At 37.9% G+C, this 16,383-nt stretch overlaps 1 protein-coding gene across 1 annotated transcript; it reads right to left on the bottom strand.

Annotated features, from left to right (window-relative positions):
- Positions 1 to 910: 910 nt before the first annotated feature.
- Positions 911 to 14,615, bottom strand: LOC143030511 (kunitz-type serine protease inhibitor A-like). The gene is made up of 5 exons (XM_076193661.1): positions 14,607 to 14,615; positions 14,427 to 14,448; positions 9,385 to 9,429; positions 3,245 to 3,415; positions 911 to 2,633 (listed from the first exon to the last, which is right to left on the bottom strand). The coding sequence occupies exons 1-5, from the start codon at positions 14,613 to 14,615 to the stop codon at positions 2,218 to 2,220; spliced, it is 663 nt and encodes a 220-aa protein (XP_076049776.1). The 3' UTR covers positions 911 to 2,217.
- Positions 14,616 to 16,383: the final 1,768 nt, after the last annotated feature.

The following is a 16,383-nucleotide window of genomic DNA, read 5'->3' as shown; positions in this document are numbered from 1 at the left end:
TCTACTGTGGATGCGCTGTGTCTTGACAAATCGCTTCTGACCTAGGAAGGAAGTGGGCGGGAGATAAGGTAGAATGGAAACAAAGGGGTCATGGTTAACCCATTAAACTCCGTTGACAAGATGTCTTGTCATTTGGTCAAATAAAACAAAAAATCATAAAACACCAAAATGTTTGATCAAACACCAGAAAAATATGACGTCAGTCCTCGCTTCGCTCGCGCTTCGCTGACGTCATGTTTTTCTGGTGTTTGATCAAACATTTTGGTGTTTTATGATTTTTTGTTTTATTTGACCAAATGACAAGACATCTTGTCAACGGAGTTTAATGGGTTAAAAGAGGGATGGTTGGGGCTGAGTGCGTGTCTTGGTTGTCTCCCTCCCTCACAAGAACTTCTTGGTATTTAGAGATATAGACAAATCACGCGTGTTTTGTGATATAACAACAAAGATCTTGGCTTGTTTCTTATCAACAGGAACCATATCTGGGCCGAGCAAGGCCAGGTGTTGAAAATACGCTGTGCTCTCAATGGTCGTTTTGGCAAATCATGTGAATGATTCTGATTTTCTTTTTCTTTAGGGTTTTTGGATGCGTCTCGTCGTGGTGATATTTTGGTCTTAGAATCGACCACGATCGTGATCGCCACACCTCTTAGAAACGAAATCAAGATGTCGACAATTAGAACTTTTTATCGATATTATGATGTCATGCTGCTTGAGAGTCTTCCGAATCTCATTGTTTCTTGACCTCAAGATCTGTGTTGGGGACGCAGGCCAAGCAGTCCTGATTGAAACGACTAGGAATGGGAAGTATAGACATATACCTTGAAGATATAGGATCATCATGATCATTTCTTTTCGTCATATTTTGCCTAAGGAGGGGCAATAAAAAGCCCAGGAACAGTATGTTAATGCCATTTTATTGAGATACATGAGCAAAAGGCTAACAGATAACAATAAGCATTTTGCAAATGCTACTCTTTTAAAGGATGGTAGTGACCAGTCACTTCAAATCTGCCTGAACGCTCATACTGACTACGATACGCTATATATTAATGATATAAGACAGTATATATGTATATGATTTCATATTTGTGTGTAATGTGAGTGAAGCGGGTACAAGATAATTCCCTCAGAACAGAACAATTAAGAGGCTAAAAAGACGACATGCCCACCATCTTGGAAATCTGACCTCAAGTTACGATCGTTCATGACTGGGTAAATCACGCCGTCTTGACAAGCTATGTTTTTATCATGTTTGAGTCAACATTAGATTTCGGCAGATTTTCTTGCCGCCAACGCCACGTACACAAACATAAAGGAGGAACAAGTGTGTACGTGGTGAAGATATGGCGGTAGTGTGTCACATAGTTACTCTATGTAGAAAAAGCTAAACCTACAAGTATGGCAATCTGAGCCGCTCGTGGCGTATCTAGGCTGTTGTAGAGCTGTAATCGCTCAGAGGTTGGGAGGAAGGAAAATAGAAAACGTACTATCTAGAGCCGTGTGTTCATATTTGAGTTAAGTATATTCCATCTTACGATAGCAAGCTCAAGTTTTTATTTGTGCAGTGATCAAATTTATCCCCAAAGAATTCCGCCACAATATACCTTTATTTGCATGAGTCTAGCATGTGTATATCTAACCTAAAAGTGTTTGTATGTGTGTGTGTGTGTGTGTGTGTGTGTGTGTGTGTGTGTGTGTGTGTGTGTGTGTGTGTGTGTGTGTGTGTGTGTGTGTGTGTGTGTGTGTGTGTGTGTGTGTGTGTGTGTGTGTGTGTGTGTGTGTGTGTGTGTGTGATTCACCTTGGTCTTTGGATCATGTGTTGGACTCGTGATCGACAGCTATTTCCCTCCCGGAAGAGAGCTCAGAGATCGTACGACCGATCTATGGGTAATGCTATGACCTTACACGCACACACACACCCAACTCCCCCCCCCACGACAGTTGGAGTAACGACTCGAAGCGCAGCGATACTGAAATAATTTCAGCCCTGGGCAGGATTCGAACCAGGTACCGCCGGCACCGCCGTACTGACAGTCTGGGTCTCTACCAACCGCGCCACCGTGTGTGTGTGTGTGTGTGTGTGTGTGTGTGTGTGTGTGTGTGTGTGTGTGTGTGTGTGTGTGTGTGTGTGTGTGTGTGTGTGTGTGTGTGTGTGTGTGTGTGTGTGTGTGTGTGTGTGCCTGTTTCTGTTCATGCTGTCGAGGGAGAACATTTTTATTTACAGTAGGCCATGCATTCTCTCCATGAACAGAAGTTATTCAAGTTACCTCCAAAACCGCGGTAGATGAAGGGTGCGCACTGACGCACATTTGAATCGTAATAATAGCGCGGCAAATGAAAAGTTCCGTAGCCAGAGTCCAAGCGTTCGGCGCAGTTAAGGGAATTCGACAAGTGCAAAGCAGGACTTTGTTCTGTAGAGGCGGATCTCTCAGAGAGGAAATTTACTCGATCGCAATGAGCGAAACATTCTCCCCTTGAACAGAAGTTGTTCCCGTTGCTTCCATAGCCGTGGTAAGTGAACTCACGACAGTAGTCTCTTTCGGCTTCGTAAAAGTATCGGATGTGTTTGAAAGGTCCGCGTCCACTTGACGGAGGCTTTAAACAGGTGTATTTAGCCACGGTCTGTTCCCCTGCGAAATGTGAACAAAGAACGGAATTAGATACTAGATATGGAAATGAATACATTTGACATTGGCAATGAAATGGATTAGATTACGCGTGCATGTGAAAGTATGCGCAAATAACCACGCACACATACAAACACTCATACAGAAACAGTTAACAAAGGCTGCTCAACACATGTATATATATGCAAAGTAGACCACTTGGAAAAAAGAAACTAATCAAGCAGAGCGCTTTCGTATAGTACATCTTCAGTGCAACAAGTTGTTGCACTGGAGATGTAATATACGAAAGCGCTCTGCTTCGATAGTTTCTTTTTTCCAAGTGGTCTACTTTGCATAAGTGAACACACGTACCCGTGTTCTTATTAGCATATATATATATATATATATATATATATATATATATATATATAGTGGTACACATATGGTAATGTATTTGCATGAATAGAATAACATACTTGTAACTGCAATGCTGAATTTCAATATCCTATGTGATACTTGGCCTAAGGGACAAAGACTTTCCATATACTACAACCATGATTGTTGTGTATTTTGTTCTCTCTTCAAAATTGATATATGATAAACAAACGATAATAGTTATAAGCATACTACAATACCTGGAATTGTCGACCCGAGCGGAGTAAGTGTCGGCCTGAATGTAGTTGTAGGAGTCGGCCTAAATGTACTTGATGTAATTATCGGCCTGAATGTAGTTGATGAAAATATCGGCGTGAATATAGTTGACGCAATTATCGGCCAATTATGTCCAGCTGGATGAATCCGTCCGTCTGCAAAATGTAAACAAAGCAGAGAATTATGGAAAGTTTATGGAAATGAATACATTCGACATCTACAATGAAATTGATAAGGTTATGAGTGCATGAGAAATTATTCGCACATAACCACCCACAAATACAAACAAAAACGCAAACAGAAGCACATAACAAAAGCTCCTCAATACATAGGCTAAAATTTACCAGCACTTCTATCTTTCTGGACAGTTTTGTTGAATAGTGTCCCAATTAAAAAGTTAAGTTTTGGTTATTTATAACTCTTGGTAACTTATGTTTTGTATTAGCTATATATCCTCTTTACTCTAGAGTTTATGCCCTTAGTCGAGTTACATGTGTTTTAAGATGAGGATGTGAAGCGCAGATTTACTATAGGTATATTGACGATACACACACACACACACACACACACACACATACACACACACACACACACACACACACACACACACACACACACACACACACACACACACACACACACACACACACACACACACACACACACACACACACACATACATACATACACACACACACACACACACACACATATATATATATATGTATATATATATATATGTGTGTGTGTGTCTGTATGTATATATGTATGTATGTGTGTGTGTGTGTATATATATAATATATATATATATATATATATATGTATATATATATGTATATTTATGTACGCGGCAAGCGTTCTCCTTGAGAAACTTAGACAACGGCTCCAAGAAAACTCAAACTTGAGTTTTACTATAAAAGTGAATAAGGATGGCAAGCTCCCATTCCTAGATGTTCTAGTGGAATATTCTTCTGGGAAACTCGTCACTAATGTTTACAGAAAGCCTACCAACATACAAAAATGTTCGAATGGAAAAGTGAATGCTCAGACAATTATAAGCTTTGTGTTATCAAAGCATATCCTTTATAGAGCCATCAAAAGATGTTCTTCCTGACAGTCCTTGCATATCAAATTAAGACACGTAGGCCTAATATTATTTGATAATGGATATTACAACAGAGAATTCTATTTTGTGTTAATAAGATGTTATGTGATCATGTTTCTAATAAAAAAAATCCCCTAAGCTTCAATACATCAATATTTATTATCATATTTTCAAAGAGGCCTATAAAACGATGAAAACTTTATAAACGAAATTATTACTAGAAACTGACACCCCACCACTGAAGAAAAACAAACATGTGAGGTAATTTATTACACCAACCCAAAAACTAGTTCTATGATCATGCTAAATAATTTCTTATGTAATACTTAAACTACCTCCAAAACTAAAGTAGCGCTTGGGAACCAATGTTTAACCCGTTCAACTCCGATGACAAGATGTCTTGTCATTTGGTCAAATAAAACAAAAAATCATAAAACACCAAAATGTTTGATCAAACACCAGAAAAATATGACGTCAGTCCTCGCTTCGCTGCGAGCGAAGCGAGGATTGACGTCATATTTTTCTGGTGTTTGATCAAACATTTTGGTGTTTTATGATTTTTTGTTTTATTTGACCAAATGACAAGACATCTTGTCATCGGAGTTGAATGGGTTAATCGAGGACTGCGCACCTCCTAATTCGAACCGATATTTAATCGAGGACTTCGCACCTCGCAAATCGAACCGATGTTTAATCGAGGACTGCGCACCTCCTAATTCGAACCGATGTTTAATCGAGGACTACGCACCTCGAAAATCGACCTACACTGGTCACACTAGGTGCAGTCTTAGTGGACACCTTTCATGTAATGTAAATGGAGAATACAAGAAAGAAGATCAATATCAGATTTTTGTCGTTTTTAACTCTGCTTGCATGCATATATATATATATACATATATATATACATATACATACACACACACACACACACACACACACACACACACACACATATATATATATATATATATATATATATATATATATACACATATATATGTACACACACACACACACACACACACATATATATATATATATATATATACATATATATATATATGTATATATATACTGTATACATATATATATATATATATATATATATATATATGTATGTATATATACATATATACAGGTTACGACAAAATTATCTGATACGTTTATAGGTTCAATAAAAGACAAGTAATTTTTTAAATGCACATATACTACCATGTTGTTTCATCAAAAACTACCTAAAAAAAATCTCTATTCTTTTTGCCATTTATGAAATCTACAAGCGTTATATCATCTTCCGCACCTTGTATATATATATATATATATGCAAAGTAGACCACTTGGAAAAAGAAACTAACGAAGCAGAGCCCTTTCGTATATTACCATCGTAAGATAATTGACAATAACCTTCCGCTCTCCAGGGGGTAATTGGTCGCTACGCATATTCAAACTGTCCTTGTTCCTTTGTATCATGTATATATTGTCTATGTATTCCTATCACTATGTACTTGATGCACTGAAGATGTAATATACGAAAGCGCTCTGCTTCGTTAGTTTCTTTTTCCAAGTGGTCTACTTTGCATAAGTGAACACACGTACCTGTGTTCTTATTAGCATATATATATATATATATATATATATATATATATATATATATACATATATATGTATATATGTGTGCGTGTGCGTGTGCGTGTGTGTGTGTGTGTGTGTGTGCGTGCGTGTGTGTGTGTGTGTGTGTGTGTGTGTGTGTGTGTGTGTGTGTGTGTGTGTATGTTTATATATATGTACTGTATAATGTATATGTATTGCATAATGTATATGTATATGTATATAGGGTGACTCAGTAGAATTTATAGACATTTTAACAGCAGATAATTCAATTTTTTCAGATTTACTAGTAAGAATAGATAATGACGGCCATATTTACCTTTGAATAAAGAGAGTCACCCTGAAATGTTATTGGACGTATGAAAGGACGGTTAAAGTTCAAAGACTGTACAGATGAGAGTTTCAGTCAGACTCATCAACGCGCGTAACCATCTCTCGAACGATTGATAACTTTGAATCTGATGGAACAGCGCAGAATGTACACAAGAACCGTTCTGGAGAACCACGCACATCAACCATCCAGCCACAGAAAGCAACAAAAGGTACTGGAATTTTTTTTCTTCAGAGATACACCGAAAAAATATTTGCGTCAACCAAGCCGAGATATGTTGATTGCAGGAGCATCTGTCCATCATACTTTAAAGTGTTTGAAATGAAAAAATTATTTCCCTACACTGATCCATGATATCAATGCCGACGACCCAGACAGAAAAACAGTTCTGCGAATGTTAGTTGGTAAAATGCTCAGAAGATACACATTTCCCAACAAAAGTTGTGCAAAGTGATGAGTCTACATTTACATTAAATGGCTTAACCCATTCAACTCCGATGACAAGATGTCTTGTCATTTGGTCAAATAAAACAAAAAATCATAATAAAACAACAAAATGTTTGATGATCAAACAGCACCAGAAAAATATGACGTCATCAGTCCTCCTCGCTTCGCTCGCTCGCTCGCGAGCGAAGCGAGGAGGACTGATGACGTCATATTTTTCTGGTGCTGTTTGATCATCAAACATTTTGTTGTTTTATTATGATTTTTTGTTTTATTTGACCAAATGACAAGACATCTTGTCATCGGAGTTGAATGGGTTAATAAAAACGATGATTACATTAATAATAACAATGAAATACTACTACTACTACTAATATAATGGTAATAATAACAGTGACATTATACTAGTAATGATATTGTAATAATATTATAATAATAATGTAATAATTATATCAATAACAATAATGATGATATAAATAATAGTAAAATGAACAGAGTAGTAATAGTGGAGGATGCGTCACTTGGTAGCTTTGTACAATAAATAGAAATATAGTAGCACGGTATAAGAAAAATCTATAATAAGGTAAAATGAAGAAAAACGGAAAGAGATAAGTAAAAGTATTGTAGTTAGGGACGTGAGAGATAATATTCACTTAGAGTCGTGAGGTCTGAGAAGCCATTATTGGAGGGCAAGTGTCGAGGTGGATTTTGTTCATTTCAAATCACAGTCTTCTTGTTTGTGTTTTTGTAATTGGCAACGTAAAGGGATTCAATTATTTTCATTTGTTTCTTGTGTAGACCTTTGGTAAGAATATATATATATATATATATATATATATATATATATATATATATATATATATATGTATATATATGTATATATATATATATATATATATATATGTGTGTGTGTGTGTGTGTGTGTGTGTGTGTGTGTGTGTGTCAATAAAACGTATACAACTTTGAATACCTGTAATGGCATTATTTATTAGAATACACATTTTTTAAAGTAAAATGATAAACATAACTCAAATGGATCTAAACGCTAAAAAATTATCTACATAGCTAAAATACATATACCCTCACAAAAAAGATAATACACAAGTTAAATCATATCAAGCAGGATCCATTTTATTTATTCATTTATTTACTTTTACTATCGCTTGTTTCAAAATGATATCCATTCTGGTCCAGACATTGTTAACAACGGGAAGTGATAGAATTAATAACAACAAGAAACAATTCATTAGGTATTTGAGTGCATTATTGTTCAATGGCGTCTCTCAGTTCAGCACTTCTTGCAGCTTTTGTAGTATACGCTATCTTTTAATATTATTGTTATTGTTATTACTCTTATCATTATTGTTAGAATTATCATTATTATTGTTATTATTGGTACATTGCTATTAATCATTATAATAAATATCTCATTCGGTAATGTCCACAATTGTCGCCAACTCTGGCAACGCGGGGAGGTAGTGAAGTCTCCCTTATGTATTACTGCCCACAGCTCATTTTGTACACCATTCCTTTGACAAAGCATACCTGCGAAACTAGTCACGAATAAACTCAAACTAAGACTCCTGTGTTTCCATCTCCCATTTACTGCGACCTGTCAAAATGTCTCAATATATATATATATATATATATATATATATATATATATATTATATATGTATATATATGTATGTATATATATACTGTATATATATTTGTATATATATACATATATATATATATATATATATATATGTGTGTGTGTGTGTGTGTGTGTGTGTGTGTGTGTGTGTGTGTGTGTGTGTGTGTGTGTGTGTGTGTGTGTGTGTGTGTGTGTGTGTGTGTGTGTGTGTGTGTGTGTGTGTGTGTGTGTGTGTGTGTATGGAAGGATAAATCATAGACCCTCCCACACTGATCAACTGTACATCCTCCACCCTAACATAAGCTAAGTTAGGTTAGGCTAGGTTTGGTTTGCTATGGTTTAGTTAGGTTAGGTTATGTATCACGAGCCATAATCAACTATAATGCCCACCCCAGAAACAATCCTCTGCCCAAGCCCGCGTGGGGGTGGGGGGATAAGGAATCTACAATTAATGCAAATGTGTGTGTGTGTGTGTGTGTGTGTGTGTGTGTGTGTGTGTGTGTGTGTGTGTGTGTGTGTGTGTGTGTGTGTGTGTGTGTGTGTGTTTCTGTGTGTGTTAGTATGATTATCAATAAGGGTACACAAGCACTCATGTATGTGCATGAACATGATAACATAGCTGCAATATTGAATTTGAATATCTTAAATTATACTTGACCTATTGGACAGTCTTTCTCTACGCTACATCCATGATTTGAAATGAGGTAACACGATTGTTGTGTATTTTGTTCACTCTTTAACCCATTCAACTACGATGACAAGATGTCTTGTCATTTGGTCAAATAAAACAAAAAATCATAAAACACCAAAATGTTTGATCAAACACCAGAAAAATATGACGTCAGTCCTCGCTTCGCTGCGAGCGAAGCGAGGACTGACGTCATATTTTTCTGGTGTTTGATCAAACATTTTGGTGTTTTATGATTTTTTGTTTTATTTGACCAAATGACAAGACATCTTGTCATCGGAGTTGAATGGGTTAAGCATTCTACAATACCTGTATCTTTCTGTTCGTCTCCAGCTAGCGGAGTTTTCGACCCTCCTGCAAAAAATAAACAAAGCACCGAACTAGAGGAGGGTTATAGAAATGAACATAGCTGGGCGCGTTCCTCGGCGCTCCCATGTGCGTTCCTCGGTGCGTTCCGCTTTAGTTTAGCCACGGTTAGCACTCCCAAACTATTACAGCTTAAGAAACAGGTTCATACTGAAATAAAAGTCCGGTAGGCCATATACTATACCAAAGAAAAATTTCGTAATCCACATCCAAAAGGTAGGCCACATACTATACCGGCACCTAGATTGCTTTGATAGTTTGGGAGAGCTAACTGCGGCCAAACTAAATCGGAACGCGCCTAGAAACGCGCCCAGCTCTGGAAATGAATACATTCAACATTTGCAATAAAATGGATAAGATTATGCGACAAGCAAGCCCAGACATGGGGATTGCAAGAGCCTCCGTATATCGCATATTAAGGCGTTTGAAATGGAACAGTTATATCCTTACATTTATCCGTGTTATCAATGCCGACGATCCAGACAGAAGAACAGAGTTCTGCGAGTGGTAGTTGGTAAAATGCTCAGAAGATACACATTTCCCAACAAAAGTTGTGTGGAGTGATGAGGCTACATTTGAATTAAACGATTCAATTAACCCATTCAACTCCGATGACAAGATGTCTTGTCATTTGGTCAAATAAAACAAAAAATTATAAAACACCAAAATGTTTGATCCAACACCAGAAAAATATGACGTCAGTCCTCCTCGCTTCGCTCGCGAGCGAGCGAGCGAGCGAAGCGAGGAGGACTGACGTCATATTTTTCTGGTGTTGGATCAAACATTTTGGTGTTTTATAATTTTTTGTTTTATTTGACCAAATGACAAGACATCTTGTCATCGGAGTTTAATGGGTTAACCGTCACACCCGAACATACTTGGGGCCTGAAAATCCGCATGTTACAAGTGGAACAAGATGTCAGTTTACCTGGAGTTAGAATGTGATGTGGTATTGCATCAAGAGGATTAATTGGACCATTCTTTTTATAATACGCTGACTGGTCTCGTTCACTTCAACATGTTACAATAGTCTATCATCCCAAGCATTAGAGATGTGTTTGAAGATTAAGAGTTTCTTTTAACAGCAAGTTGGAGCACCACCACATTACCATCGTGATATACAACCCTATCTAACTGATATACAATCCTACCTTTCCTTTTCCATATCGATTCACAATTTCTAATAGCGTACTTATTCATATATATACAAAACTACAAAAAATCGTGACCTACGAATCTGTGACAGGAGTTCTTTTTTCTATAAAGTACTTGTTAATTTTAGTGACATGTACTTGAACATGGACTTAGGTACAGTCGCCTGCACTTGGACCCAGCCCTTATATAGGTAGTTTGGTGAACACGTTGAAAATGTAATCTATTTCACCAAACTCTGTTATCCGGAAGGGCTGTTGCACCGACTTAAAGAAAAGACTTTGAAGATAGCAGAGAGAAGCATAAGGAACAGAGGAGACGTGACTGAAAATGATAGCAGGGGGTATTTGTCCGTGCCAAACTCGAGCCACTCAGGCGGGTTGGGACAGTTGCTCACTAGAGCCGGTGTCAAGATTACGATCAGCACGGGAATGAGAATAGGAGACATTGTTAAGCCATTCAACTCCGATGACAAGATGTCTTGTCATTTGGTCAAATAAAACAAAAAATCATAAAACACCAAAATGTTTGATCAAACACCAGAAAAATATGACGTCAGTCCTCGCTTCGCTCGCAGCGAAGCGAGGATTGACGTCATATTTTTCTGGTGTTTGATCAAACATTTTGGTGTTTTATGATTTTTTGTTTTATTTGACCAAATGACAAGACATCTTGTCATCGGAGTTGAATGGGTTAAGAACCAAAACAAAGTCGTGGCCAGCGGAGATGAAAATAGTATCGTCTACAAGATACTGTGTGGAAACTGTCCTATGAGCTATTACGGGGAAACCAGCAGAGGTATTGAAAAGCGGACAGTTGAGCACAGGAATGACGTCAAGACACACCGTGTATCAAACTCGCTAGTGGTTAACGTAGATACTCACGGCCACTTACCAGACTGGGACAGAATAAGGGTGCTGCAGAAAGGACTTCCTAAGAGAAGAAGAAAAATAACTGAAGCAGCTTACATCGCTTCCCATCCAAACAACAACCACTGCGATGGGTTTATTAAGCTAACAAAAACGGTGAGCTGTTTGATACTTCGCAAAACAGAGCAGAGGAGGACGAGAAGTCCCGTCAATCACGGTGGAACGCGGAAAGCTTCGGCGGGTATGTAGGGTGTGAATTGTTTGAAGGTGTATGTACTCTGAAGAAGTCCTGGTAAGGACGAAACGTCAGAATAAATCCCTAATGGTTCCCTGTGTTTATCTCACCACCCTTGCACTCATATATATATATATATATATTTTTTTATATATATATATATATATATATATATATATATATATATATATATATTATATATAGAAGCATCACTGTGCGAAACTAGTAGTCATCTATGTGTGTTTCTCTCTCTCTCTTACATATATATATATATATATATATATATACACACCTCGGGATTACCAGCAAGGATGATCATCGCATTGACTAGGAAAATACTACCGTCATTTACAAATACCATTGCAGTGTCCGAAGAAAAACCATTGAAATATCCATTATTAAGCATTAACCATATTTCAATATCTCTGGAAGTCATTGGTCCCCAGCCAATGAATTAATATCAAAAGCGACCGAAGCAGACCTCACCAACTGTCAACGTTTGATCTGTCTTCATCAAAGGCAGGTGACATGAGTCCCCGTTTTCTCCGTCTCCTAATTGTACGTCTTATGGCTATATTTATTCTTGTACACTACTTTTTGTATCTATCTGCTGAAGAGGACCACAGATAGCGGTCGAAATATACGGATATTTTGTATCTGATCTTGTCATAATCAGTGTTAGAATAAATTAGAGCTTGGACTAGTAAAATAAAAAGGCAGGTCACCATAAATGGAGTAAAATCTAGGTGGGGCAATGCTACTAGTGGGGTCCCCCAGGGCTCGGTTTTGGGTCCCTAGTTGGTCATTATGTACATAAACGACTTAGACGATGGGATGAATAGTGATGTTAGCAAGTTTGCGGACGACACTAAAATAGGACGCCTAATTAGGTCAGGAGACGACGCAGAGATTCTGCAGGATGATCTTAACAAATTGTTCACATGGTCGGTGAAATGGCAAATGAACTTCAATATCTCTAAATGTAGTGTGTTAAACGTAGGGCTACACAACCCCGAAAATAGATACAGCTTAGATAACACGCTTTTAGAGAAAACTGAGTGCGAGAGAGACTTGGGAGTTCTAGTGAGTCCTGACCTTAAAACCAGGAAACAGTGCATTAGCGCCAGGAATAAAGCTAACAACGCATTAGGTTTCATTGCAAGGACGGTAACGAATAGAAGTGCAGAGGTAATTATCAAACTCTACCTAGCGATAGTTAGACCCATTCTTGACTATGCGGTACAGTTTTGGTCTCAATTCACTAGAATCAGTACAGAGAAGAATGACCAAAATGATACATGGACTCAGGAATTTGCCTTACGAAAAGAGGCTTAGGGACCTTAACTTACACTCTCTGGAAAGACGCATAGTGATCTAATAGAGGTGTTCAAGTGGATCAAAGGCTTTAACAAGGGTGATGCAAACAATGTCATCATATTAAAACAACAGGACAGGACTCGCAGTAATGTATTTAAACTGGACAAATTTAGATTTAAGAAGGAAATAGGCAAGAATTGGTTTACTAATAGGGTGGTCGACGAGTGGAATAGACTTAGTAACCATGTAGTAAGCGCTGAAACTATCAGTTGTTTTAAGAAACGATTAGACAACTTTATGGATGGGGATGACAGGTGGTGATGAATACGGAGCTGCTTGGTGTAGGCCTTATGATCTTTTGCAATCTCCTTCATTCTTATGTTCTTATATCAATTTTATTGCAATTTCGGTGACTGCAGTCGCCCTAATTTACGGTATATAGGTTCAGCTACTAACACTTTACCAAAAAGGATGACGGCGCATTTGCAGGACGGGGCATATTCCGTCACACCAGTAATACAGTACACATGGACATTCCCTCACCAGACAACAACTAGAAACGCAAACATCGATACTGTATCGAGAATAAGACAGAGGGAGATTAAGGATGGTAGAATAATTCTTTATTCTTCTGTATAAACCAGCCATCAATATCCAGCTACAACCTGAAGTTTCACTCCCATCAATGAGGAAACCTTACCAATAACCAACGGGCAACCTGCTGGCGCTCCGTGGGTAGCTACGTCGACATCCTCCAACCTTCGCTCTCTCATTATGAATATCGAGAGTACTTCATACAAGTTGAATAATGCTACTACAGCTGTAGACTTCAGCAAAGCATATATATATATATATATATATATATATATATATGTGTGTGTGTGTGTGTGTGTGTGTGTGTGTGTGTGTGTGTGTGTGTGTGTGTGTGTGTGTGTGTGTGTGTGTGTGTGTGTGTGTGTGTGTGTGTGTGTGTGTGTGTGTGTGTGTATGTATGTATATGCAAAGTAGACCACTTGGAAAAAAGAAACTAACGAAGCAGAGCGCTTTCGTATATTACATCTTCAGTGCAACAAGTACATAGTAATAGAAATGCATAGATAATATATACATGAAAAAAGGAACCAGGACAGTTTGAATAAGGGTAGCGGACAATTACCCCCTGGAGGGCGGAAGGTCAATGTCAATACACTAATGATGGTGGGGCGACATCAGGTCACAGTCGCCAGGGTCAATGCGTCCACTAATGATGGTAGGGCGACATTAGGTCATAGTCGCTGGGTTACATTTTACCTGATATTATTTTACTAATTTCAGGTAGAATGTAACCCAGCGACTATGACCTAATGTCGCCCTACCATCATTAGTGAATGAAATTGCCTCGACTAGAAGATTTTGCAAAAATAAGCGCTTACGTATTCTGCTACACCATTGTACCTAACAGGAATCAAATTGCAAGTTTCATAAACCGAGCTTGCCATTCTTAGTTTGGTATTAAACTTGGTGACCAGGATAAAGCTTGGGCGCCACACATGGTATGTTTGATTAAACAGTTCATCAAAGCTCTAGAGAAGGATGGTGGCTGCTTCACTTACTTGTGCCATGCTTTTCCAGGATTAACCATAGAGAAGTTGAAATCTGGCATCTTTGATGGTCCTCAAATCCGTCAGCTCATCAGAGATCCTGAGTTTGGAAACTCAATAAACGAACAAGGAACTGGAAGCATGAAAGGCTTTTGTTCTGGTCGTGAAGAACTTTCTTGGCAACCACAAGGCCGGGAACTATGCACAACTTATCACCAATATGCTGACTGCTTTCAGAAACCTTGGATGCAATATGAGAATCAAAATGCATTACTTATTCTCACGTATAGATCGGTTTCCTGAGAATCTGGGATCAATGAGTGATGAGTAGGGGCATGAAACAGACGGAGACCAGGTATCAGCGACGCTGGGATGCAGTCGTGATGGCTGATTGCTGTTGGACTCTGAAGAGAGACATCCCTGCTGCTGAGCACTCGAGGGGTTCAAAGAAACGGAAGTTTATGCCCTGAATTTTGCACAATAATGACGTAACGTTCAATTTACATGTACTTACCTTTATCAATGTCTATTATTCAATTTACAGAAATAAATACGTTCTGTTATCTTTTTTTTTTTTCCTAATAACTTTTTTGGATGAGAAATATTAACAAAAATCAACTGATAATGTAAAAAAAATGTAATCATTTTAGTCAAAAGGTCGGGTTTTTCAAAATCAAATAACATAAAAACCTGACTTGATTGAAAAAATGGATGTAATTTTTTAATTCAGCGGTTAAAAATGACCCTAATTCAGTTAAAAAAGAAAACATAGACAACTTTTGTTTTTTTGTAACCCAGTGTTATTAATATGGGTACAGGGTACACAAGCGCTCATATGTGCGCATGAATATAACATAAATGCAATGTTGTATTTGAATATCCTATATGACACTTGACCCAATGGACAGACTTTCTCTATACCACATATATGATTTGAAATGAGGTAAGATGAATGTTGTGTATTTTGTTCACTCTTCAAAATAGGCATACGATAATCAAACGTTAACAGTTAACCCATTAAACTCCGATGACAAGATGTCTTGTCATTTGGTCAAATAAAACAAAAAATCATAAAACACCAAAATGTTTGATCAAACATTTTGGTGTTTTATGATTTTTTGTTTTATTTGACCAAATGACAAGACATCTTGTCATCGGAGTTTAATGGGTTAATCACCCTACAATACCTGCAGCGTCTTTCTGTTCGTCTTCACTTGGCGGAATGTTCGACCCTCCTGCGAAATGTAAACAAAGCACGGAATTATGAACTGGTTATGGAAATGAATACATTCGACTTTTACAACGAAATGGACAAGATTATGCGTGCATATGAAATTATACCCACATAACCACACGCACAGATCAAGAATCAAGGCAATGGTGACATTGCTTAATGTATGTTTCAGTCGGGTGACGACATTCTACCTCATATATTTACGAGTACTCACGCAAAGGGATGAGGCAACAGCAGAAGATCGCCAGAAGGAATGTCACGGAGAAGTCTTTCATCTTGAATAGACTTCCTTGATGCTGCTGACAAGATTTCTCGTTTCTCTACGGTAGACAAACGCCGCTTCTGCTGGGACAAAGATTCCCAGTGGTCTGCGGCCTAGAAAAGCTGAGGCGCTATTTATAGTAGGCCGGTTTGTGGCGAAAGCATCGCCCGTAAATTTCTCTATGCCTTTTTCATATAAAATTTAAAGCCAGTCCAGGGGTAAATGAACGCTGATTTTAGAAATGAAAAATGCCTCCCTTTTTTATTGTTCCAACTACGTCGCCAATTGTGTAG

The sequence above is a fragment of the Oratosquilla oratoria genome, chromosome 12, assembly GCF_046742065.1.
Source record: "Oratosquilla oratoria isolate Oo_2021 chromosome 12, ASM4674206v1, whole genome shotgun sequence".
Lineage (NCBI taxonomy): Eukaryota > Metazoa > Arthropoda > Malacostraca > Stomatopoda > Squillidae > Oratosquilla > Oratosquilla oratoria.
Note: the sequence above shows the minus strand (reverse complement) of the source record. Positions and strands in the feature narration are given on the sequence as shown.

Coding starts and splice junctions, on each gene's coding strand:
- LOC143030511 (XM_076193661.1), bottom strand. Junction 3,416..9,384: donor AGACGAACAGAAAGATACAG/GTATTGTAGAAT, acceptor TACATTTTGCAG/ACGGACGGATTCATCCAGCT. Junction 2,634..3,244: donor GCTCGGGTCGACAATTCCAG/GTATTGTAGTAT, acceptor CACATTTCGCAG/GGGAACAGACCGTGGCTAAA.